At 48.4% G+C, this 25,616-nt stretch overlaps 1 protein-coding gene across 4 annotated transcripts in view; it reads right to left on the reverse strand.

Annotated features, from left to right (window-relative positions):
• Window positions 1-2,235: 2,235 nt before the first annotated feature.
• Window positions 2,236-25,616, reverse strand: part of PTPRN (protein tyrosine phosphatase receptor type N) — a 352,125-nt gene continuing 328,744 nt past the window's right edge. For all 4 annotated transcript variants that reach the window (XM_078679171.1, XM_078679173.1, XM_078679172.1 and 1 more), the window contains exons 22-23: window positions 20,475-20,548; window positions 2,236-5,942 (exon numbers count right to left, since the gene is read on the reverse strand). In XM_078679171.1, the coding sequence (XP_078535297.1) occupies window positions 5,871-5,942; window positions 20,475-20,548 (146 nt within the window). In that variant the 3' untranslated portion in view covers window positions 2,236-5,870. The remainder of the gene's footprint in view (window positions 5,943-20,474; window positions 20,549-25,616) is intronic.

Raw genomic sequence — 25,616 nt, forward strand, 5'->3', positions numbered from 1 at the left:
GTGGCTAACAAACCAAGCTTTGGTCAGAGACAGAACCCTCTCCCTTACCCAACCAGATCTTACAGTAGTGACAGATACGCCATTCCTGGGATGGGGCGGCCATCTGGGAGAGGAGGCAAACAGACTCATCTGGTCTCCGGTGGGAATCCGGACTCCACATCAACCTTCTGGAGCTCCAGGCAAGCCGGCTGGCATTGAAAGCCTTTCCACACTCGATCAAGGGTACTGGTGCAGGTGTTCACGGACAACACCACCACCACGTGGTACTGCAACAAACAGGGTGGGGTGGGTCATGGACCCTTTGTCAAGAGGCCCTGCATCTCTGGTTATGGCTGGAACATCAGTGCATATCCCTGGAGGTTAAACACCTGGCAGGCACTCTGAACGCCAGAGCTGACAAACTCAGCCTAAGAAGCCTAACAAATCAAGAGTGGCGTCTCCTTTCGGAGTAGGTGCAAGGTCTCTTTTCAGCAGAGGGGAGAGCCTTGGTTAGATCTGTTCGTCAACGCAGAAAATGTGCAATATCAACACTTCTGCACGCTGGAGTTTCCAAGCCAGCACTCGCTCTGAAGCACTTTTTGTCTCAAGTGGAGCTCAGGCCTCCTGCATGCCTTCACGCCCATAACACTCCTGCCTATGGTTCTCTAGAAGATCAGGAAAGACTGGGCCCAAGTCATCCTTGTGGTTCCGGACTGGGCTTGGAGAGTTTGGTACCCTGAGCTGTTGTTCATGGTTATCCATCCTCCAATCAGGCTGCCCCGTTGGGAAGATCTTCTGTCACAGCAGCAGGAGAGGGTTCTCCACCTGAACCTGTCATTGCTCTGCCTTCTTTTATGGAGATTGAGTGGCAGCAGTCGACAGCTTTTGACCTTCCGCCTGAAGTCTAGAATGTTAACTTGGCATCCAGGTCTCTCTCTACCAAGACTGTATATGCCTGCAGTCATGGCATGGTGTGCTGAGAAACATGTGATCCTATTTCTGCCCCCCTCTCTCAGTCCCTCTCTTTATCCTTTCCCTGCCCAGCAGAGCTCTGCTCTGGGCACCTTGAAGGACTACCTTTCTGTATTTCAGCCTTTCCGCGGTTGCCTGACCAACCTTCCCTCTTCAAATCCTCTATTGCACATAGATTCTTGAAAGGTTTGTAACATATATTTCCCCCTTCGCTCTTTATCATGCCTCAGTGGGATTTTAATCTAGTCCTAACATTCCTGATGTTATGTTATGTTATGTTAAATGTCTCTTCTATAGCGCACGGCTACTCCTCGGAGTGTCCCGGCGCTTTGGCAAAGAGAGCTAAAAGAAAGAGTACACAACATACCGATGTGCACTTCCTTTGAGCCGTTACACAACTGTCCTCTTTGGCTCCTTACCATGAAGACGGCCTTCTTGGTGGCAATATTATCTGCCGGGAGGGTGAGTGAGCTTCAATCTGTCATTCAAGCCTCCATACTTGAACATCTACCCATACAAGCTGGTTCTTAGAACTAGAGTTACCTTTCAGCCGAAAGTCATCACTCCCTTTCATGCAGGTCAGTCCATCACCCTGTCACCCTGTCTACTTTTTACGCTCCGCCAAAGAGGAGAAGCAACTTCACCAACTTGTCTGAAAAAGAGCATTGGCGTTCTACCTTGACTGCATGAAAGAGTTCCGGGTGTACGACCAACTCTTCGTGCGGTATGTCGGAGCACAAAAGGGAAAGGCAGTGCAGAAGCGTACCATCGCCCGTTGGATTGTACACGTGGGGTTCTGGCCCAGGAAATATGCCAGACAGCAATGTGGGTATCTCTGCATATGTTTACCAAGCACTATTGCCTGGGCAGTTAGGTCTGTAGGGATGGAAACTTTGCCTGTTCCGTCCTGTAGGACTTTTTCGTGTGATCTTTGTGTCAGCAGAGCTGTACTGGAGAGCCTAAGTGAGAAGGTGTAGGTGTCACTGTGCATTTGCAGAAGTGTGGTTGCATCTGGGAAGCATGTACGCGTGTTTTGTAGTGTCTACATGAGCAGGTGAATGTACTGCTGTAGTGTGTAGTAACAGTTGTGCGTGCTCCTGTGGAGTACAAGAGTAACTTTCCTTTGAAGGTGTATGCTGCTAGGAGTCTGCTAGCGCGTTTATGTGTGTAGTAGCGTCTTGTGTCAGCAGGTATGTGTACGATGCGGGTGTGTTTTGTGGGTATAACCAGTGTCTGCCACAAAAAGTCATACCATAACAAATAAAATCACATGACACGGCCAGGTGCAGCTGCACAAACTCAACACGTAGACTTTAATTACATCAAAATACAAAATTAAATTATATATTTTCTTTCTATAGAAATTTTTTTCTGCATGAAGTTGTGAACACACAACACTGTATGAGAACGGGGTGAGGTTGGGCAGAGTTAGGACAGAAAAAGGTCAGCATTTTGGCATGACAGCGTCTGCCCCTATTGCCCAGGTGGGCAGTAGCCTGCTGCAGTGGGTGTCTGCCCTCTTCCCTGGATGTGGGCCACTTTGTGCAGTTGCTGTGGACATGTCTGGCTGATGAGCAAGAGCCTGAGCTGTTGACAAGGTTGAGTTTTTGGAATATGGACAAGAAGGCAGAATGAGTGAGAAGATGGCGCGGGGTAAAGGAGGGTTCAGGAAAGGTGGGGATGGGCTCCGAAGCAGCCACAGAGGCATGCCAGAGGGATAAGCCACTTGAGAGTGCCAAGAAGAGAATAAAAGAAGACTGGGACAGAGATGAATAAAAGCCATAAAGATAAGGTAAAAACATGACACACAAGAGGAAGGAAGAGAAACAAAAGAAAGAGTGGGATGTTGCAGCAGTAAAACGACGTACCGACCGGACAGGAAAGGATGCTACATTAAAGAGAAGAAGAAACTGAAAGGACAAAGATGGGAGGAGAAGTAAAGTTAGAAAAGGACACCAAAACCAAGCAGAGGCTGGAAGGGGGAGACGAGGTAGAGGTCCCTTAGATACAGCAGGAGATAGAGATCGAACCGGACGCAAGGTAGGGTTGATCCTGAAGAGCCGGAGGCAGAAACTGGATTGAGACGGGATGAGCTTCATGTGGCGTAGCGTAGCCTCTCACCCAGACACAACACTAAGCGGTAACCATTCCTTGACCAACCTTGTGGATGTCAACATCTATAGGGTCCTTCATGACTGCTTGAGCAGTGCGGTCTCATCGACAAGTGCGGGAAATACTTCCAGTGGTCTCATGGACGAGCCGGTGACCATGCCAGAAGATGTTATGTTATATTTATTTATAGAGCGCACGTTCACCGGGCGGTTTCATGGCGCTGAGGCAACACAAACATTGGACGCAGCATACCATTTAATCACAAGCTAGTCTAAGAAGCCAAGTCTTCAAGAATTTCCTGCATTTGGAATAACGGGGCGATCCTGATATCAGGTGGGAAGGCGTTCCAACGGGGGGCAAGTACAGAGAATCTGGGACTAACAAAGTTTCAGTTTTTTTTTTCAAAAGGAGGACTGGTGAGGAGGTTCAGGTGCATAGATCTCAGATCTCTAGGTGGATGTGTATTTTTTAATACGGGCTGAAATAAAGGCAGGCCTGCTACTCTGTAATGATTTAAAAATAATGCAGCCGGCCTTTAAGATGGAACGCTGTTCTACCCACAGCCAGTGCAGTTTCCTCAACAGGGGGGTGATGTTGCAATTCTGAGGTTGGTGGTACAAAAGCCTGGCTCTCTGATTTTGTACCAGGTGAAGTCAGTGGTTCAAGCCTTTGGGAACGCCCAGATCGAGGGAATTTGCGTAACCGGTCCTTGAGATAACCAGTGCAATAATGGCTTGAGTGAGAGCCTCTAAGGAAAGAAGTTTACCAATCTTTCTAATTTTGTGGAGTTGTGAGAGCAAGATGAAATTACAGCCCCTAGTTGAGGTTTCATGGACACATTTGTGTCAATCAGAACTCCGGGGCTCTTGACTGATTTATTGGGTTGAGGGAGGGAGCCCCTTGTGGGAGGCTAAATTTGTGGAGTTCCACAAGTCATGTTGGCCACCGGTGATGGCCATCTCAGTTTTAGATGTCTTCCACTTGACTATCTTTAGGGTACCATTCCTCGTATCTCCAGTGTCCTCCCCGCGGGCTTGTGGATGAGTGGGTACACCATCCTAGAAGATGATGTTCTTCTGTCCATGTATAGGGCCCCATTCCTTATAACTCTAGTGCGTCCTCCTCGCAGGGCATCTAAAAGTCGAGTTGCTCCTGAGCACTGAGTAGGATCATCATCAGGTGCCGGCGTCCTCGGGGGAAGACGCCATGCTCCAGGCACGCGGGCCCAGCAGGTCCAGACTGACCTTGAACAGTTGCCATCAGTTACAACCCTATTGTGGGCCATGGTTAGTGGCACCTGAGTGACCAAGATCACCATATGAACCTCCTCTGCTTCCTCTCAACAACCTGTGACAGGAAGTGGACAACACCAGTGTCCAGAGGAGATTGGCTGAGGCGGGTATGTCATCAACCAATGAGGAGGCGCCTGTAGTGTGATAAAGAAGGCGGCTGTGCACAATATTCAGGCGGCCGAAGCTGTCCTGGAGATGGAATGTCATAGCTGGGATTGGAAAGCATTCCTTCAACATTGGACACTGCTGGCTCTACAGAGGTGGCTGCAGGAGGTGGTAAGAGCAGCAGCAGCACTGATTATTAGCCTGAAAGCCATATCAAGACCTAACAGCATCTTACCTGATTGGGGACCCCTCACTCTCTCAATAAGGCACAGCACAAAATGCAGGACTCCGACCATCTACAGGCTTCAGAATCCACAAACTGGGGCCGCCGTATTCAGGCAAAACGCTGCTGGAAGCTGCTCCTCTGCACTGAAAGTACTGGACGAAGCGGACGCAGACTGTGGGACTCACTGCAGGAGGCAGACTGCATTCTGCAGGGACCGCGCTGCAGGAAGTGGACCGCAGACTGTGGGACTCACTGCAGGAGGCAGACTGCATTCTACAGGGACCGCGCTGCAGGAAGTGGACGGCAGACTGTGGGACTCACTGCAGGAAGCGGACTGCATTCTGCAGGGACCACGTTGCAGGAAGTGGACCGCAGACTGTGGGACTCACTGCAGGAAGCAGACTGCATTCTGCAGGGACCGCACATCAGGAAGTGGGCCGTCTTCTTCAGGGACCGCGCTGCAGGAAGTGGACCGCAGACTTTGGGACTCACTGCAGGAAGCAGACTGCCTTCTGCAGGGACCGCGCATCAGGAAGTGGGCTGTCTTCTTCAGGGACCGCGCTGCAGGAAGTGGGCCGTCTTCTTCAGGGACAGCGCTGCAGGAAGTGGACCGCAGACTGTGGGACTCACTGCAGGAGGCTGGCTGCCTTCTGCAGTTACCACGCTCCAGGAAGTGGGCCGTCTTCTTCAGGGACCGCGCTGCAGGAAGTGGGCCGTCTTCTTCAGGGACCGCGCTGCAGGAAGTGGACCGCAGACTGTGGGACTCACTGCAGGAGGCAGACTGCCTTCTGCAGGGACCGCGCATCAGGAAGTGGGCTGTCTTCTTCGGGGACCGCGCTGCAGGAAATGGACCGCAGACTGTGGGACTCACTGCAGGAGGCTGGCTGCCTTCTGCAGTTACCACGCTGCAGGAAGTGGGCTGCCTTCTGGATTCAGCAGGACTCAGATTGTAATGTTTTGAACTCACACTGAAGGAAGAAGTCTGCTATTTTAGGACTTGCACTGCAAGAAATGATCTCCCTTCTGTAGGTTTCGCACTGCAGGAAGAGGACAGCCACCTGTAGGCCTCACTGCACACAGGCTTCTGCCCTGTCACTCGAGGGCCCTGGGGCAGTTATCAGGGGTTAGGCAGATGAGCAATGGCTGGTGGAGAAGGGTTCGAGGCAGAGTGGTGCATCCACGGATCACTGCGGCAGCGCCTTCAGGATTGCGTTCACTTCTTCTGCCACAGCAGTGAGCGCAAACTCGAACTGGTCCTAGAGGGGAAGAAAGATACAAGGTTACTCCAAAGTACTCCAACTGCAGCATCATCAGCTCTTTGTAAACAAGGTCAACCATCAACACCCCCATACACTGGCTGTAACCATGGGCAGTACCCCAACACTGACAGGCCACTCCCAAGCCTTAGCCTCCCAGCCCTAAGTGTCAACCCTACTTCAACTACACTTCACCACAGTCACGTCTTAGCATTAACCTTGCCTCGCTTAAGGCTTACACAGCCATTGCCCGCTGTGTAAGCCTTGCTTACTCAGGCCACAACTATATTGAGACGCAGTCTCAGAATTAACTTCACTTCACTCAAGCCTGGAATGGGCGTCTTAGCATTCACCCTGCCTTACCGCAATCACAAGAGCATGTGCTAATGTAGCGCTTGCTGTTACAGGTAAGTAATATTTGAAGTGCTGTAATTGTCAGAAGTAATCTTGGTGAGACTTTAATCACAAACTATCCCATACTCCAGCCATAAACCTGGTAAAGGAGGTAACAACGACCCGGCTTCACACACTACATACCCACTGTTGAGGCTGCCGCATGAGTTATACCAGACCAGCTATGGCCTTATCCTCTGTATGCAGAAAGGTACTTACCTGTAACTACAGTTCACCAGTAGGAGTATCCTCCACAAACTCACAGGCTCTGAATTATCCCCCTCGTCGGGCTGGGGATCCTCAGTTTCATTAACCCGTTTAGCGCGGTGCAAAATCTGCCGCACTGCGGGTGTTCCATTGCGCGGGCGAGGCCGCGTCGGCCAACGGACGTGCGCAGCACTACCGAGGTAGTGCTTGCGATGGCCGTTGGCCGACGGCAGCAACGGAGGGGTTAAGAGAGCAGTTGTAAATATATTGTCCTGTAGCCCATCTACCTCATTGTTTGGGCCTTGAATGCAACTGACTGGCTGGACAGGATTACATTCCACCCCCAGAAGCCGGTGTCAGCTCTTCCTAGCACAAGTGTCTACAGTGTCAGAGTAAAGCCTCGTTGGGAAGGAGCCCTTGCTGCAAGTCAATCAATGAAAGATGCCAGTGCTGCAGAACAGCTGTTACAGACAAATGCCCATGACCAGAGTTAGAGCTTTGACACATTTACATGTTTTGAATCCAGACTAGAAAGCAGGGCAGTCTATAGAATAACATCAGGGAAGGCGGGCGGGAAGCTCATCCTACTCAAATGGATTCTGTATTACGCTTTCTATCTCCCTGCGTTATCGACTCGATGGGTGACCCAGTAGTATTGATGGTACTGTTGGATGTTCCCAAGGACGACTGTTGTGGTCATCCAGAGAAAAGACTGCACTAGCCTCTGAAACCTAAAATAGCCGACCACTGGTCTGATAGTTGAACTCGTCGTAGCCACTTCAAGAGAGCTCTTGGAACCTCACGGGTGTGGGGACTCAGGGGCATATTTACGAGGAATGGCGCAGAGCTGCAGCAGATTTTGCAGCGCCACGCGACGCCATTTCCAAAAAGCAGGGATGCACTGTATTTACAACATTACGATGCACCCCTGTGTTTTTCCTAGTGCTGGCGCTAAAAATAGCAGCCTAGTGCCATAGTGCAAGGGTGCCTGCTTTATAGGGAATGAGTGTTTATGTGCAGGAAGGTGCCCCTTCTTGCACATAAACAATCATTAATGCCATTTTGCTCTTTCTTTATGTGTTGCAGAATGGAGCACAAATAGAAAAAGCAAAAACAAGGGGAAATACATTTATTTCTCCTTGTTGCGCCATTCTAACGCCTGCTCTTGGACAGTGGTAGTCTTTGGCTGTGCCTCAGATTTACAGATCCCTGTAAATGTGGGGCAGCGTAAAAAAGCAATGGGTGTTGTGGTGGAACACCCACAGCAGCACCCATTGCATGCCTCTTTCAATCAGATACCCGTGTGAAAGGGTACCATATTTGCAAAGCGGTGGTAAGCCATGCAAAGTGGCATAATGCCTCTTTGTAAACATGGTGCGGGGCATTGCGCCACTGGAACATAAACTAAAAAGTGATGTTTCAGTAGCGTAATCCCCTTGTAAATATGCCCCTCACTCTTTCTTAGTGTTCATGAGCAAACAGTGAGGGTTACTTTTGAGAGGATCACGGTGCAGAACCAGCCCCGCTTCTTTTGTCACAAAGTTCAGTTGGGGTCTGAAATTACCGGGTTTGTTGAAGGGTCGGGAGGTCTGTTTATAAAAATGTTTGGCTGATGCACAAGCCATGAAAATGAACTTGCATATCTCTCATTGGGGGATCAGAGACATGGGTGAAAAAGCGTAGGCAAAAATCCGTAGTCCGCTAAACTAAAAAGCTTCGCCCCAAGTGCCAAGTTGCCGGGACCTCCTGGTGAAAAAGAAAAGTTTACACACTTTTTATAGTGTTGGTTCCGAAGGACACTGTGCTGCCTTTGCACACCTGTCTTGTCAATATCCCAGATGCCGTCTGAGACCCCATAAACATTTTACATAATGTCTTGGTGTGTGACGAAACCCAGCACATAAATGTTACTACCTGGCCAAAGCTCCTTCAGGGCCTATAATATTCCATCCCAGAGGGTGTCAGAGGTCTGAGGACTATGAACAGAAGTCGGTGTTGAAGAATTGGCGGACAAAAACACAGTGTCCGTCAGGATCAACATGACCAAAGGTGCGTAGCTCTGGATGCTATGCCCGATGTAGGTTCCTCTCCTTTGAAAGATAACCTAGCAACACCTAACAAATTCGGTTAAATTTGCACTAACTCCCTGATCTTCAAAACGAGACATCTCTGGCATCGAAATCAAGAAAATAACGTCTTGTGGAGGTATGGAAAGAAGACCAAGTAGACGTCGCTGGCATCGGAATCAAGACAATAACGTCTTGTAGAGGTATGGAAAGAAGACCAAGTAGACGTCTCTGGCATCGGAATCAAGACAATAACGTCTAGTAGAGGTATGGAAAGAAGACCAAGTAGACGTCTCTGGCATCAGAATCAAGACAATAACGTCTTGTAGTGGTATGGAAAGAAGACCAAGTAGACGTCTCTGGCATTGGAATCAAGACAATAACGTCTTGTAGTGGTATGGAAAGAAGACCAAGTAGATGTCTCTGGAATCGGAATCAAGACAATAACGACTTGTACCGGTATGGAAAGAAGTCCAAGTAGACGTCTCTGGCATCGGAATCAAAACAATAAAGTCTTGTAGAGGTATGGGAAGAAGACCAAGTAGACGTCTCTGGCATCGGAATCAAGACAATAACGTCTGGTAGAGGTATGGAAAGAAGACCAAGTAGACGTCTCTGGCATCGGAATCAAGACAATAACGTCTTGTAGAGGTATGGAAAGAAGACCAAGTAGATGCCAATAACGTCTTGTAGAGGTATGGAAAGAAGACCAAGTAGACGTCTCTGGCATCGGAATCAAGACAATACATTCTTGTAGAGGTATGGAAAGAAGACCAAGTAGATGTCTCTGGCATCGGAATCAAGACAATAACGTCTTGTAGAGGTATGGAAAGAAGACCAAGTAGATGTCAATAACGTCTTGTACAGGTATGCAAAGAAGACCAAGTAGACGTCTCTGGCATCGGAATCAAGACAATAACGTCTTGTAGAGGTATGGAAAGAAGACCAAGTAGACGTCTCTGGCATCGAAATCAAGACAATAACGTCTTGTAGAGGTATGGAAAGAAGACCAAGTAGACGTCTCTGGCATCAGAATCAAGACAATAACGTCTTGTAGTGGTATGGAAAGAAGACCAAGTAGACGTCTCTGGCATCAGAATCAAGACAATACCGTCTTGTAGAGGTATGGAAAGAAGACCAAGCAGACGACTCTGGCATCGAAATCAAGGCAACAACATCTTGTAGAAGTATGGAAAGAAGACCAAGTAGACGTCTCTGGCATCGAATCAAGACAATAACGTCTTGTAGAGGTATGGAAAGAAGACCAAGTAGACGTCTCTGGCATCAGAATCAAGACAATAACGTCTTGTAGTGGTATGGAAAGAAGACCAAGTAGACGTCTCTGGCATCAGAATCAAGACAATACCGTCTTGTAGAGGTATGGAAAGAAGACCAAGCAGACGACTCTGGCATCAGAATCAAGACAATAACGTCTTGTAGTGGTATGGAAAGAAGACCAAGTAGACGTCTCTGGCATTGGAATCAAGACAATAACGTCTTGTAGTGGTATGGAAAGAAGACCAAGTAGATGTCTCTGGCATCGGAATCAAGACAATAACGACTTGTACCGGTATGGAAAGAAGTCCAAGTAGACGTCTCTGGCATCGGAATCAAAACAATAAAGTCTTGTAGAGGTATGGGAAGAAGACCAAGTAGACGTCTCTGGCATCGGAATCAAGACAATAACGTCTGGTAGAGGTATGGAAAGAAGACCAAGTAGACGTCTCTGGCATCGGAATCAAGACAATAACGTCTTGTAGAGGTATGGAAAGAAGACCAAGTAGATGCCAATAACGTCTTGTAGAGGTATGGAAAGAAGACCAAGTAGACGTCTCTGGCATCGGAATCAAGACAATACATTCTTGTAGAGGTATGGAAAGAAGACCAAGTAGATGTCTCTGGCATCGGAATCAAGACAATAACGTCTTGTAGAGGTATGGAAAGAAGACCAAGTAGATGTCAATAACGTCTTGTACAGGTATGCAAAGAAGACCAAGTAGACGTCTCTGGCATCGGAATCAAGACAATAACGTCTTGTAGAGGTATGGAAAGAAGACCAAGTAGACGTCTCTGGCATCGAAATCAAGACAATAACGTCTTGTAGAGGTATGGAAAGAAGACCAAGTAGACGTCTCTGGCATCAGAATCAAGACAATAACGTCTTGTAGTGGTATGGAAAGAAGACCAAGTAGACGTCTCTGGCATCAGAATCAAGACAATACCGTCTTGTAGAGGTATGGAAAGAAGACCAAGCAGACGACTCTGGCATCGAAATCAAGGCAACAACATCTTGTAGAAGTATGGAAAGAAGACCAAGTAGACGTCTCTGGCATCGAATCAAGACAATAACGTCTTGTAGAGGTATGGAAAGAAGACCAAGTAGACGTCTCTGGCATCAGAATCAAGACAATAACGTCTTGTAGTGGTATGGAAAGAAGACCAAGTAGACGTCTCTGGCATCAGAATCAAGACAATACCGTCTTGTAGAGGTATGGAAAGAAGACCAAGCAGACGACTCTGGCATCGAAATCAAGGCAACAACATCTTGTAGAAGTATGGAAAGAAGACCAAGTAGACGTCTCTGGCATCGAATCAAGACAATAACGTCTTGTAGAGGTATGGAAAGAAGACCAAGTAGACGTCTCTGGCATCGGAATCAAGACAATAACGTCTAGTAGAGGTATGGATAGAAGACCAAGTAGACGTCTCTGGCATCAGAATCAAGACGATAACGTCTTGTAGTGGTATGGAAAGAAGACCAAGTAGATGTCTCTGGCATCGGAATCAAGACAATAACAACTTGTACCGGTATGGAAAGAAGTCCAAGTAGACGTCTCTGGCATCGGAATCAAAACAATAAAGTCTTGTAGAGGTATGGAAAGAAGACCAAGTAGACGTCTCTGGCATCGGAATCAAGACAATAACGTCTGGTAGAGGTATGGAAAGAAGACCAAGTAGACGTCTCTGGCATCAGAATCAAGACAATAACGTCTTGTAGAGGTATGGAAAGAAGACCAAGTAGATGTCAATAACGTCTTGTAGAGGTATGGAAAGAAGACCAAGTAGACGTCTCTGGCATCGGAATCAAGACAATAAATTCTTGTAGAGGTATGGAAAGAAGACCAATTAGATGTCTCTGGCATCGGAATCAAGACAATACCGTCTTGTAGAGGTATGGAAAGAAGAACAAGTAGATGTCAATAACGTCTTGTACAGGTATGCAAAGAAGACCAAGTAGACGTCTCTGGCATCAGAATCAAGACAATAACGTCTTGTAGTGGTATGGAAAGAAGACCAAGTAGACGTCTCTGGCATCGGAATCAAGACAATAACGTCTTGTAGTGGTATGGAAAGAAGACCAAGTAGATGTCTCTGGCATCAGAATCAAGACAATACCGTCTTGTAGAGGTATGGAAAGAAGACCAAGCAGACGACTCTGGCATCGAAATCAAGGCAACAACATCTTGTAGAAGTATGGAAAGAAGACCAAGTAGACGTCTCTGGCATCGAATCAAGACAATAACGTCTTGTAGAGGTATGGAAAGAAGACCAAGTAGACGTCTCTGGCATCGGAATCAAGACAATAACGTCTAGTAGAGGTATGGATAGAAGACCAAGTAGACGTCTCTGGCATCAGAATCAAGACGATAACGTCTTGTAGTGGTATGGAAAGAAGACCAAGTAGATGTCTCTGGCATCGGAATCAAGACAATAACAACTTGTACCGGTATGGAAAGAAGTCCAAGTAGACGTCTCTGGCATCGGAATCAAAACAATAAAGTCTTGTAGAGGTATGGAAAGAAGACCAAGTAGACGTCTCTGGCATCGGAATCAAGACAATAACGTCTGGTAGAGGTATGGAAAGAAGACCAAGTAGACGTCTCTGGCATCAGAATCAAGACAATAACGTCTTGTAGAGGTATGGAAAGAAGACCAAGTAGATGTCAATAACGTCTTGTAGAGGTATGGAAAGAAGACCAAGTAGACGTCTCTGGCATCGGAATCAAGACAATAAATTCTTGTAGAGGTATGGAAAGAAGACCAAGTAGACGTCTCTGGCATCGGAATCAAGACAATAACGTCTGGTAGAGGTATGGAAAGAAGACCAAGTAGACGTCTCTGGCATCAGAATCAAGACAATAACGTCTTGTAGAGGTATGGAAAGAAGACCAAGTAGATGTCAATAACGTCTTGTAGAGGTATGGAAAGAAGACCAAGTAGATGTCTCTGGCATCGGAATCAAGACAATAACGACTTGTACCGGTATGGAAAGAAGTCCAAGTAGACGTCTCTGGCATCGGAATCAAAACAATAAAGTCTTGTAGAGGTATGGAAAGAAGACCAAGTAGACGTCTCTGGCATCGGAATCAAGACAATAACGTCTGGTAGAGGTATGGAAAGAAGACCAAGTAGACGTCTCTGGCATCGGAATCAAGAAAATAACGTCTTGTAGAGGTATGGAAAGAAGACCAAGTAGATGTCAATAACGTCTTGTAGAGGTATGGAAAGAAGAGCAAGTAGACGTCTCTGGCATCGGAATCAAGACAATACATTCTTGTAGAGGTATGGAAAGAAGACCAAGTAGATGTCTCTGGCATCGGAATCAAGACAATAACGTCTTGTAGAGGTATGGAAAGAAGACCAAGTAGATGTCAATAACGTCTTGTACAGGTATGGAAAGAAGTCCAAGTAGACGTCTCTGGCATCGGAATCAAAACAATAAAGTCTTGTAGAGGTATGGAAAGAAGACTAAGTAGACGTCTCTGGCATCGGAATCAAGACAATAACGTCTGGTAGAGGTATGGAAAGAAGACCAAGTAGACGTCTCTGGCATCGGAATCAAGACAATAACGTCTTGTAGAGGTATGGAAAGAAGACCCAAGTAGATGTCAATAACGTCTTGTAGAGGTATGGAAAGAAGACCAAGTAGACGTCTCTGGCATCGGAATCAAGACAATAACGTCTTGTAGAGGTATGGAAAGAAGACCAAGTAGATGTCTCTGGCATCGGAATCAAGACAATAACGTCTGGTAGAGGTATGCAAAGAAGACCAAGTAGACGTCTCTGGCATCGGAATCAAGACAATAACGTCTTGTAGAGGTATGGAAAGAAGACCAAGTAGACGTCTCTGGCATCGAAATCAAGACAATAACGTCTTGTACGGTACGGAAAGAAGACCAAGTAGACGTCTCTGGCATCAGAATCAAGACAATAACGTCTTGTAGCGCAATGGAGAGAAGACCAAGTCTATGTCCTGCAGATCTCCTTCGAAGGCACCAATCAAGAGAGCAGAAGTGTTTGCTCTGCTTCTCTTAGAATGTGAAATGATCCCTTTAGAAGAGTCCTGTTCACTGCTTCCTGGTGCTTCTTAAACTATGGTACTATCCATCATGAACTGTTCTGGTTTTTTACAGCTGAGGGCTTGAAAGCACCTCCACAGGCTTTTAGTCATCTACGCAGGTAATGAGATAACTTCATGTAGCTCTCTTAGGAGTAGGTGATGGGTATATGTCGGGCATCACAAACCTGTTGTTCAACATGCTAGGCACTTGCCAGCTCTGGAAACACAGCAATCAGTCACCAGAAGACGAACTCTCATCCATCCAGTTTAAAGTGCAAGGTTTTGTACGGCAACGCAGTACAAAAGCTCGAAAGCCAACACCCAAGCCAACAAGTTGGAGTCCCATGAAGAACAAGAGCAGATTGTGTTCTTGTACTAGACTGGGATTTAGTTTGCGGATTGATAGCACGAAGCAGTGATTTCTGCATTGTGCTAAGCAGTCTTTCTTCTGATGGTCCTGGAAGGGTTCAGTACCATTGGCATTCTCTCTTCGAATGGATACCATTTGACTGCAGTGTGGTGAATTGTTCTGGGTTGGTACAGTACATGGAACATCTCTCCCTTGCAATAAACTACATTCATGAAGAAGGTGAAGGTTTGTAGACATTACGAGCTTCACTTTTTTTGACGCTCCGGTGGCATAGTGCCATTTTCTATTCAAGGCGTCACTAAGCTACTTTGCATGGCTTAAGGCCACCTTGTAAATATGCCCCTTTCTGCCTCAGTCCTCTGTAGTAAAGGGGCGTGCAAAGGGTGTTGCTGTGGGCATTCCATCTCAACACCCTTTACTTTTTGACGCTACCCCAGAAGTACAAGACTGAGGCAGCACAGAAAACAGCGCCGTTCTAACAACCAAGGATTAGCAGGCATTCGAATGCTATATGAGGACAAATTATTCATTTGTCCTCGTTTTTGTCTCTTTCCATGTGTGATGCATTCTGCAGCACACATGGAAAGAGAAAATCACCATTATTGATTGTTCATGTGCAGGAAGGGACACCTTCCGCACATAAACAATCACCTCTGCAGCACAGGCACCCTTGCAATATCGCAGCGGAGTGCCTGCGCTAGGCAGCTTTTTTAGTGCTAGATGAAACACAGGGCTGCGCTGTATTCTTGAGGATATGACGCATCCCTGCATTTTAAAAATGTCAGAGTGGGTGCTGCCGAATTTGGCGCAGCTCCGTTCTCGTACATTTTTTTGTAACTATGCACCTACATTTTGTGGAGTTAGGAACAATAAATCTACACTCGTCTGGATAGACCTGGTTTGAAAGTATAGTGGAAGTCGATATTTTGTCACTCAAAATTGTGACATAAAACCATTAACCTTTACCATGCTCATGACGAGCTCAGCTTGTCATGAGCCGTGGAACGCTCAGGTGTGGGGAGAATTCCACTGCTGTGCTGAGCGTTCCACGGGAGCCGGTGCACCTGTGACGAGCTGAGCTCGTCATGAGCACAGGAGCGCCGTGACTCATGACGAGCTCAGCTCGTCATGAGCATGCTGGCGCTGTGCGCGCCCCCCTCCCCCCCAGCACAGCGGGGGAATTACCCCCGCAGCGAAGGGGCTAAAGAACTTCCTATAATGAGCATGTCTGATAGGTTACTTGCTTTCTTTATAGGAGATGATGGGGCAGATTTACTTACATTACACGCAAGGAAGGGCAGCAGCAAAACTGCGGCACTGCATGAAACTGAGACAGAAGACCTGCTTCTTATTTACGCAGATCTGGCGGATTTCTGCTCTCTGCTTGTGCTGGCGCACTGCGTGCTGCCTAGCGCTAACGAAACCACGTTGCGCCATGGTGCAAGCCTGTCGGCATTCCAGGCAGGATTATTCCTGCACAAAATATTTCCTTAGAAGCATATTCCTCTTCATATGTGTGCTGCAGAATGAGGAAGTAACAAGGAGAAATAAAGACATTTCGCATTGTTACGCCTCTCTGGGGAAGGCGTAGCATTTTGACGCATTCCCACGTTTACACGTCTATGTGGATCTGGGAATGCACCAAAGTCCATGGATGGACGCATGGGCACGCCCACGCTCCACTCATGGAACCCCTACCAATCCAAGGTAAGCGTCACTTTCTATTTACTAAGCCACGCACAGCAGCTTTGCGTGGCTTACCAGATAAAAATGATTTTGCATCACACCTGCTCCACAAAAGTGAAGCAACCCTGGCACAACAGTTTCGTTAATCTGCCCCAAAATGTGCATTGAGTGCCACATATGGATAAGACTTGACATGAAGAATATCTTGTAACTTCCCTTCTTCAACCTCTATGTTCTTTGCCTTGTCCATCCTTCTCCCATTCCTTCCCCAATATCTTAATTACTTGAGAGCCCCCGGAGTCTCGTGCAGTGATGCTGGCGCTGGTTGCTGCTGGAAGCCAAAGATGGCGGGACCGTCACTGACTGGCTGTAGGGAAGGCGGGCAGGAGGGTGTTCAACGAGGGTCTTGTCAATAATTCTACAAGAATGTTTCATTGAGTGGTGTGTGGGATCAGGGTGACACGATGAACTACAACCGCCTTGAGAACCCTTTCTACTGCCTCCCAAAGCACCAGATCACCCCGCAGCTCCCGCCTTATGCAGAAAACCTTCTGTATAGCATCCGTGTCAGATAGGAGTCGAATCCCTGTGCAGGGGCCATCGTCGCCACCACTGCTGCGTAAAATAAATGTGGTGGACATTTAAAAATTACCTGAGCCGGTACCTTGATATAGAACTCTCTTGCGGGACAGACAGTCTTTACCTTCCAGGGGGCCTAAGTCTCTCCCAAGCTTGCTGAAGAACATGAAGGGTGTCTGATGTTTATCACTGAAGACCTGGGGGCTCATTTACAATAAATGGCACTAAGAGGCCATGCAAGCCAGCTTGCTGGGCCGTGCTGCGCCATGAGGAAAGTGCAGGGATGCGTCATATTTACGGCAATACAACGCATCCATGCACTGTCCTTGGTGGTGGTCCCTTTTAGGCAGCCTTGTGCCAATGCCGACACAGTAGCGCCATGGCGCAAGGGCGCCTGCGTTGAAATCAGATTGTTTTTGTATACAAAGGGACACCTTCCTTCACAAAAACAACATTTGTGTCTGCTGCTATGTTGTAAATCTAGGAATGTGTCAAAAAACATGGACGTTGAATGAGAACACCCACCGTAACACCCGTAGCAAGACTCCGCGACGCAGTGTGACGCAACATAGCGACTTGTGCTGCGTTGCCTTATACTTTATTTAGGAGGCCATGAAAAGCTGCGCAGGGTGGCTTTACGTGGCATTGAAGATATGATTAAGAGGCCTGCGTGAATGGAGTGTCATTAAAAGTGAGGCTCTGGTGGCGCAGGCCTCTCCTCAATGAGGCCCCTACCCCTTCAGAAGGACCAGATGTAGTGAGTTTTCCCTGTAGGACACTAAATTAGGTGAGTGCATCCATATTAGTGCGATAAGTGGAGCGGGTATATCGAGGAGCGGGTATATCGAAGAGTGGGCATGTCGAAGTTGCAGGTGTCAATAGACTTCAGTCTAGTGAAGGCCAATCTCCTCTCAGAAAGGGACATTATAACATCCGGGCCACCACTGCACTGAGTGTAGAAATCCCAAGCCTGTCCCAATCAACCCTGACACACTGAGAGAGCAGTCACCAGCGGAAGACATGTACCAGAGACCCCTTAGTTAGTTTCCCTTGCCATCTCACATGAGACAAGGCACCTCCTCACACTACAGGGACCCCTCTGGGTACTGACGGAATGTCATCCAGACCGCGACCTCCATATAGAACTAACGAATGGATCATTTCCCAGGGACCATAGATCTGTACTATACGCCAGGCAGAATCTAGGACACTTTGCCAATCACTGATAACCACAAGGTCTGCGGTACAATAAAATCTGTCGAGGCCAGTCGCCCATCAAAGGTTCATTTGCTGTATTCAGCCAATGGGACTTCGCTCTTCCACGATGACGCCACCCTTAGGAAATGATACACAGGAGGAAAAGGGCGCGATCCAGAACAGAAACTTGTTTCGGAAGTTAAACGCCTTACATAGCACCCCCATTTTAACCAGTGCCACCCGTCCCATGAAGGAGACAGAGAGGGGTCCCTAGTGAAGCCGGTCTTTCTTTAGCCCTTGGAACACAGGAAGAATTGTGTCTGCCCACACTGTGGACCCAGATATTTAAAGCCACAGTGTCACCTAAGAGCGCCCCACATCTCTTGCTTGTCAGACAGGGAAGATGTATCATTCTTTCACATAGCAAAACACCTTGCTGCGCTGAGTGAAAAGTGCAAGAAAGCGCCGTATTTAATACAATACAGTGCATTTCTTTCCTTTCCTAGTGCTGGCTCACTTTAAGCTGTCTAGCACCAACGCAGGCACCCGAGCGCCATTGTGCAAGGAAGCCTGCATTATAGGCAGTATTGTGTTTATGCAGAAGGGACACCTTCCTGTACAAAAACAATCCTGAGAGGCATTTTCCTCATTCTATGTGTGCTGAAGAGTGCAGCACATAAGGAAAGAGGGAAAACGAGGAGAAATAAAGATATTTCTCCTTGTTATGCCTCACATGGGGAGGCGAAACATTTTGATGCATTTTCAGGTTTACCAATAATAATGACTCTGAGAATGCAGCTAAATCCATGGGTGGATGCGTGGAAACACCCGCACTCCACCCATGGAAGGCCTCCCTGCTGCAGAGTAAAGCAAAGCATTTGCGCTGCCTTGCGTTCCTCTAGATTTATCAGGCCGCGCAGGGTCACGCAGGAGGGCCTTTCTGTGGCTTGATAAATCTCACGTAGGTTCTGCGTTGCCCTTGCACACACATGCGCGGCGTAAGGACGACTCAAAACCTTGATGAAGCTGACCCTAGACTTGGCACAGTGCAGAATCGATATCACTCGTAGGCTCCGCGGAAGGGATTGACTCCGGTAGAGAGGGTCATTGCGATAGAACGATACTTTGTCCTCCAGCCCTGGGGTCTGTCGAAAGGTCATTACTCTCTCGTCCAGATGTAGCTTGGTTCTCAGAGGGTCGACTGCTATCACAAAAGATGGGGTGATGGCAGACATCCCTGGTGGGTACCTCGCCCAATGACGAGGGGGTCCAGGAGCACACCATTAATCCTCAACTTTACCATGGACTCTTTAGAAAGTAAACACATGTAAGAGATCCATTTATTCCCACAGTTTGTTCTGGAAAGAAGAAGAACCCTATTTTCCAGAGGGTATCACAAGCTTTTCCTTGTCTATCAGGGGATTAGCCATTGAATGCTGGACCTGGTTATCCAATACCAGGGCGTTACATGTCTAATGTTGTGGCGCGTGCGTCATTGTGGCATAAATCCACTTAGATCAGAGGGATGAATTTTGCATTACTGCCAGAACGCAATCTGTTGGGGACCAGACCTTGGTGTCTGCACTAATGAGTCTAGCGCTAGACCTAGAAGAGTGACACTGGTTTTCCGGTTAGCTCGGCTCCAGGAGCGTTATTATAAGATCCTCACACACGTCCTTGGGGAGCTTTCCCTTTAGTGGGAGGAAACAAACACCTTGAGTAAGGGCTGAGCTCGAGCATCTAAGCATTTACAGAGCCACCCTGGGGAATCTTTATACCCAGGGCTTTCCCAGTGGAGACATTGATGACAGCACCAGAGACATCCACTATCAAAAAGTTATCCGCCATAGTATCCAGTTAGACCTCTAAAAGTCTGGAGACTTGAGGAGTGGCTGTGAAGTCAGAGCGCTTCCCTTGGGCATAAAGGTCTCTGGGCCCAGCAAGTTTCATTACTGTTGGTTCCACTACCAATTCTCACATTTCTGGTTCTACTTCCCCAATGAGCCTCCCTTCCTCCTAGGAATTCTATTGCTTTTGAACTGTGTTCCTCTATGGTGCCAGAAAAACCAAAAAGCAGACTCCGAAAATGCAGCACAAGTCCCTGGGTCCATATACCTGGATTCAGGCCAACGAAGAACACGAGGACTGAAACAGGAGAGCAAACCTCCAGTAAACCTGCCCCACTGCCCAGGCTGAGGACGGTCTGTTGTGACAACAGAAGACAGGAGAGATTCTGACTTCAAAGACGTGGCTGAAGAAGCAGTGGCTGCCATGACTCCAGCCACACAACATGTAGTAAAATATAGATGCGTCCGGGGTGGACTTTACACCTCTCTACCTCACTAACTGCGTAGCATGAAGCAGGGAGGTGCTGTTCTTTCACTCCGTGTGTGCTTCACATGTCACGGGTCACTTTATCTTGAGGCAGGTCTTACCTGGTGCTGCTCATAGATTGCAGTCAAACAAAACACCCCTGCTGGAGACTTTTCTCTGTGTTGATCATTATTTGCATTCCCACCGGAGGCTTCACAGATTGCTGTATGTAATGTGTCTTTAATACAGATGTTTCCACGCCGGATGGCTTAACTTTAGGGAAGATCACATGCTGGTGAACCACAAGCCCTGCCTCAACAACACCCCTTTCTTCCCAGACTACAACCATCGCGACTGCTTCAACATCAGCCCCGTCTCACCTTGGTGCGGACCATCCCGGGCCGCTGGTCACGGATGTGCTCCAGGGAGGCAGCAATGTCAATTTCCTTCACACCTGGCAAGATGGAAGGAGGAGAGACAATAATGAGACATGGGTCCTCTCACCCAGGAAGAAACAGATACTATTCACACACATAAGAATGATAAAGATGGAAGAGAGGAGGGAAAGGCAAAAAGGAAAACATTAATGACATCTATCAAGAAACACACCTGACCAAGGAGGGAAGAATGATGAGCTCTGCCCTGCCAGACATGGGACACAGGGGAGAAGGAATGAGATGAGGCTGATGTCATGGCAGGAAGAGGAATGGGATCTACACACAAGGCAGAACGGGCAACAACAATCCAACACACTCCTAGCAGGAAGAGGAACACCAATGTGTCACATCTGCAGCGCCTGGGTGGAGAGGCACAAACTAATGAAGCATCTCCTGCTTCTGCAGGGAGATAGGAGAGCAGGCATAGGCCTGTCCATCTCACAAGGCAGAAGGAGGAACAATGAGATGTGTCTTGGCCCACACGGTGGAGCTGGGGATAGTGATGTGACCCGTCTCATCGCATGATGATAGTGAGAGCAATAACTGAATACATCCACCCGGGAACCAACATGAGACTTATCCTGGGGCAGAGCGGGATCACTCAAGCCATAAAGCCTGGCCGCTAACAGAATGAGAACTAACTGAGCACTATAGCCCAACAGAGACAAGTTAGTAAGTGACCAGGGGCAGAATCATTTGTTCTCGAGGGGAAGCTGAGGCTTGTTCCCCGCCTCTGGTCAATGTGTATTTAAGTGTGCTGTCATCGGCTCAGCCTGCCAGCGCCACAAAGGCTCGCGCCTCCACTCTTCTGGTAGAGGATCCGCCTGCCAGATGTAGATGTCCGCCAGGCAGGCACTGGAGCAGTGGCCTAGCACGGAGTAAACATTCTCCGTGCAGGTGTTGGGCGTTGTGCATTCTTCTCACCCAGAATGGCTATGCCTTGCAGGAGGTTCTGCGAAGTGAAAATGAGTTATGGTCGTGCTGCCCGTCCCTTGGTGGCCGTGTGGCAGACGGACTGTCAGGTCAGAGGTTCTCGGCCATGGAGCCAGCAGAAGCTCTGGCATTGTAAACGCTGTGGTTCCCCCACCCACTACAATGGATTCTCATTTTAAAATTGGGCGCGCTTGTGGTGAGGTTGTGATGAAAGTGAAACCCTAGACTCCTGGCTCATGCGGAGTACGTGAACCAGAGGCAGTAGATTGAGCAAGGAGGCAGACGGACCAGAGTCCAGACTGAGCCTTCCTTCGCTGTCGTTGATCGATCTTGAGATATGTTTCCATATCATTTATGTAGGATTGGAAATAAAACCTTTGAGCTCATTGGATTGTCTCTGAGGGGCTCAATAAAGTTAAGGAATAATGCGGAGAGGGCGACTTCTTGTGCGACCCTGCGAGTAATTATGGCAGGTTTGAATGGAACACTGCAGCCTTTTGCAGTGTCCAAGTTCAGAAAAATTTAGGGGACCGGTGAGTGACTCTGGTGGGCTCTTTTGCGGTACACTGAGGGTCTTGTGCAAAGTTGTGGGCTGACATATCCGAGTTGAGGGTCTTCTGGCATCAGAGACGCAACGCTGTCACCCTAGACTGGAATTAGGGTAGTATAGCTGCTGTGCATGGAGTGGAATTTGAATGGGTTGTTTGTGGCGATGAGGTGCGACTCCACCGGGCTCATATTTGCTAATCCTGGGCGTAGACCTTGAGTGGTGCAAGGTGACACATGGCAATACAAAGCCTTATTTGATATTTACAAAGCCACGCGAGACGTAATTTACGTGTCTTTTGTAAAGGAATGTAACAAAATGCAGAGGCTTGCGTTGCATTTCTTGGTAGGCATTCCATGAACCCAAGCGCCCACTCATGGATTTCACGTAATTCCAGATTTACTAAGGTTTGTAAAGCTCAAATTGCATGAAATCAGTGCGTCTACCCCAGAGAGGTGCAACGAGGAGAAATGTTTTTTAAGTCTCCATGTTACTTCCTGGTTCTATGTGTGACGCGCTGCATCATGCCTAGAAAGAGGAAAATGCCTCCTAGGGTTGTTTTTGTGCAGGACGGTGTCTTGTCTTACAGAAAACTATCTTTGCCATAACACACGTACGCTTGCAGCATGGTGCTGGGGAGGCACAAGTGCACCGGCGCTGGAAGAGAGCTGAAGAGCTCCATATCTTTGTAAATATGGCGCAGTTCAGCTCTCTCCCATTCACACAACGCAGCGCAGCAACTTGCCTTGCTGCTCTACATTGTGTGGACTCTGAGTACATCTGCCCCTTGGAGTTTGGCGCTCACTGTTTCTTTCTGTATTTTAGACATCCAAAGGGGTCCCGCAGTACTTTCATGAAACTCCTGAATTGAGATGTAATTCAGGGTTCTTGTATATCAAACTGGTGTTATGTTATGTTACGTTGTTTTTGTATAGCATACGGCTACTCGAAAGGAGTGTCCCGACGCTTTTCCACCCGTGGCTCATAAAAGTAACACAACACAGCTAAAACACAAAATCCTAAAAGGAAGAAAAAGAAACAATTTAATAGAAAAAACAGACTAGGGATTAAAAAGCCAAGTCTTCAGGCTCCTCCTAAACTGAAGCAGATTGGCAGTACTGCGCAGCGCAAGCGGAAGCGAATTCCACACCTGAGGCGCTCGGCAGCTGAAGGATCGCCCTCCAGCGCGCGCCTTCCTCACCCGTGGAACCACCGCTTTAAAAAGGGATTCCGAACGGAGAGAGCGAACTGGATGATAGAAGTTCAGTCTCCGCTGTAAATATCCCGCCCCTGATCCATGCAAAGCTTTGTGCATCAGGGTCAAGGATTTAAATGTAAATGTAAATGTAAATGTAAATGTAAATGTAAATGTAAATGTACAGGAATTTATATAGCGCAAATCACCAAGCGGTTTCTAAGCGCTTGCTTAGGGAACCCGTCCTGGTATTCCCCTGTGAGATAACCCCGGCAGGGTATCCGCAAGGTGAAAGCCAGGCATCCCGCCGCGAGGGGCCATTGTGGAGATTAAGCAAGCTATTGCCCAGAGTCGCAGAGTGTGAACCCGTGAATCGAGTAGGCACCGGAGCGAGAATTGTCAAGTCCATGGACATTTTAGGACTCAAGACCCCGCCGAGCCGGGAATTGAACCCTGGTCCCGGGCTGACCTCTGCCTCCAGGTCTGCCTCCTCTAACCAGTGAGCCACACTTCTCCTAAACAGAATCCGCTTCCTAATCGGGAGCCAATGAAGCTTCTGGAGCAACCCTGAGGCACGGGCACGTCTGCCAAGACCAAAAATTGCCCGGGCAGCAGAGTTCTGCACCACCTGAAGGCGCTGAACCAGATAATCTGGAAGGCCAAGAAAGAGGGCGTTTACATAATCCAGCCTAGAGCCGATAAGAGCCTGAACGGTAATCCTCCTGTGTTCCTCCGACAACAGGGGCAAAAATTTGCGAAGCATCTTCAGGATTCCGTAGCAGGTACCAGCCAGACCAAGGATGTGAGTTCGCAACGCCAGCTGATTATCTAGCTTGACACCCAGATTTTTAGCAACCTGGGAGGACTGAGCAGGAGGATTCATGTCAGACGGCCACCAATGCTGCCAATCAGGCTCGACGACACAGCCAAAAAATAAAATCTCAGACTTGCCCGAGTTGGCCCTCAGACTGTTCCGTTGGAACCAGTCGAAGACCAACGCCAGGCAGTCCCGGATTCTCTCTCCATCAAACTCTTGATCTTTCCCGCAAGTGAAGAGGAGTTGCGTGTCGTCGGCATAGGAGACGATCTGGGCCCCACAGGCCTCCACCAAGGCCGCCAAAGGGGACATAAAGATGTTAAATAGCGTGGGGCTCAACACAGAACCCTGTGGAACCCCAACTCCCAGTGGCGGCATCTCGGCGGAGCTCTGGGAAACCCAGACCGTCTGGCGGCGATTTTCCAGGAAAGAGGTGAACCACCTGAGCACCGTCCCCCTGAGGCCGATGTCATAAAGCCTCGCTAAAAGCGCCTTATGGGGGACGGTGTCGAACGCCGCCGACAGATCTAACATGACCAGCATGGCCCTACCGCCGACATCCAGAGTCTCCCTGATAATCTCAGTCACCTCCAACAGAGCCGTTTCCGTACTAAAATTAGGACGGAAACCCGATTGAGAGGAGTGGAGCAGATGGTTAGCCTCCAAAAAGCCCGACAGGACTCCGTGGGCGTATTTTTCCGTGATCTTCGCCAGTGCAGGTAAAAGCGAGATTGGCCTGTAGTTCGCCAAAACCTCGGTGTCAAGACCCGTTTTTTTTAGGAGGGGGATCACCATCGCTCTTTTCCAAGAGCTGGGGACCCTTCCCTCTTCCAAGGAGGAATTGAGGACAGAATTGACCATAGGATTCACCACCGCCGCCATCCCGGCCAAAAATTTGGCAGGGCAGGGGTCAAGTGGCGAGCCAGATTTAAGGTTGGCCAATAACGCCTGAGAGACATCACAGGCAACAGTAGGGAAATCGGATAGCGTCGCCGCAGATATCTGCGGTAGACTACCATCCACCCTAATACCATTGCCTCGCTCCGGTCCCTCCTCAAAGGTGGCCTGAATGGCCTTGATCTTACCTGTGAAGAAGCCAGCCAGATCATGCGCCCAAACATCCGCTGAAGCTGGCGGGGGCGGATGAGAGCTGGAGATAGTAAACTCCTTCACGATATTAAAGATCTCCTTACAGGAGTTCGCCGATGCCTCTATCCTCCTCGCCAGATATTCCCTCTTGGCACCCAGGATGTCCCGATGGTAGGCCTTAACTGCTGCCTTATAGGCAAGTTTGGCCTCCCCATCGTACATACGGCGCCAGGCCCTCTCGGCCACCTTGCACTGACTACGGGCCACACGAAGCGCCTCCGTAAACCACGGGGCCGATTGCCTCGCCACCGTGGACCGGGGGGCAGCCTTGGGGGCTAGATCATCCAACCTGTCTATAAGCCAATGCTGTAGAGACTCCACATCACTATCCAAATCACCCACAAGATGACAAGGGTGATCCAGAAGCGCCTGCTCAAGCAGGTCTGGTGTCACTCTATAAAGTGCTCGCGAGGCTGGTCTGAGCAAAATGGGCGCTCTATAGTC

Source organism: Lissotriton helveticus, chromosome 3_1, assembly GCF_964261635.1.
Source record: "Lissotriton helveticus chromosome 3_1, aLisHel1.1, whole genome shotgun sequence".
NCBI lineage: Eukaryota > Metazoa > Chordata > Amphibia > Caudata > Salamandridae > Lissotriton > Lissotriton helveticus.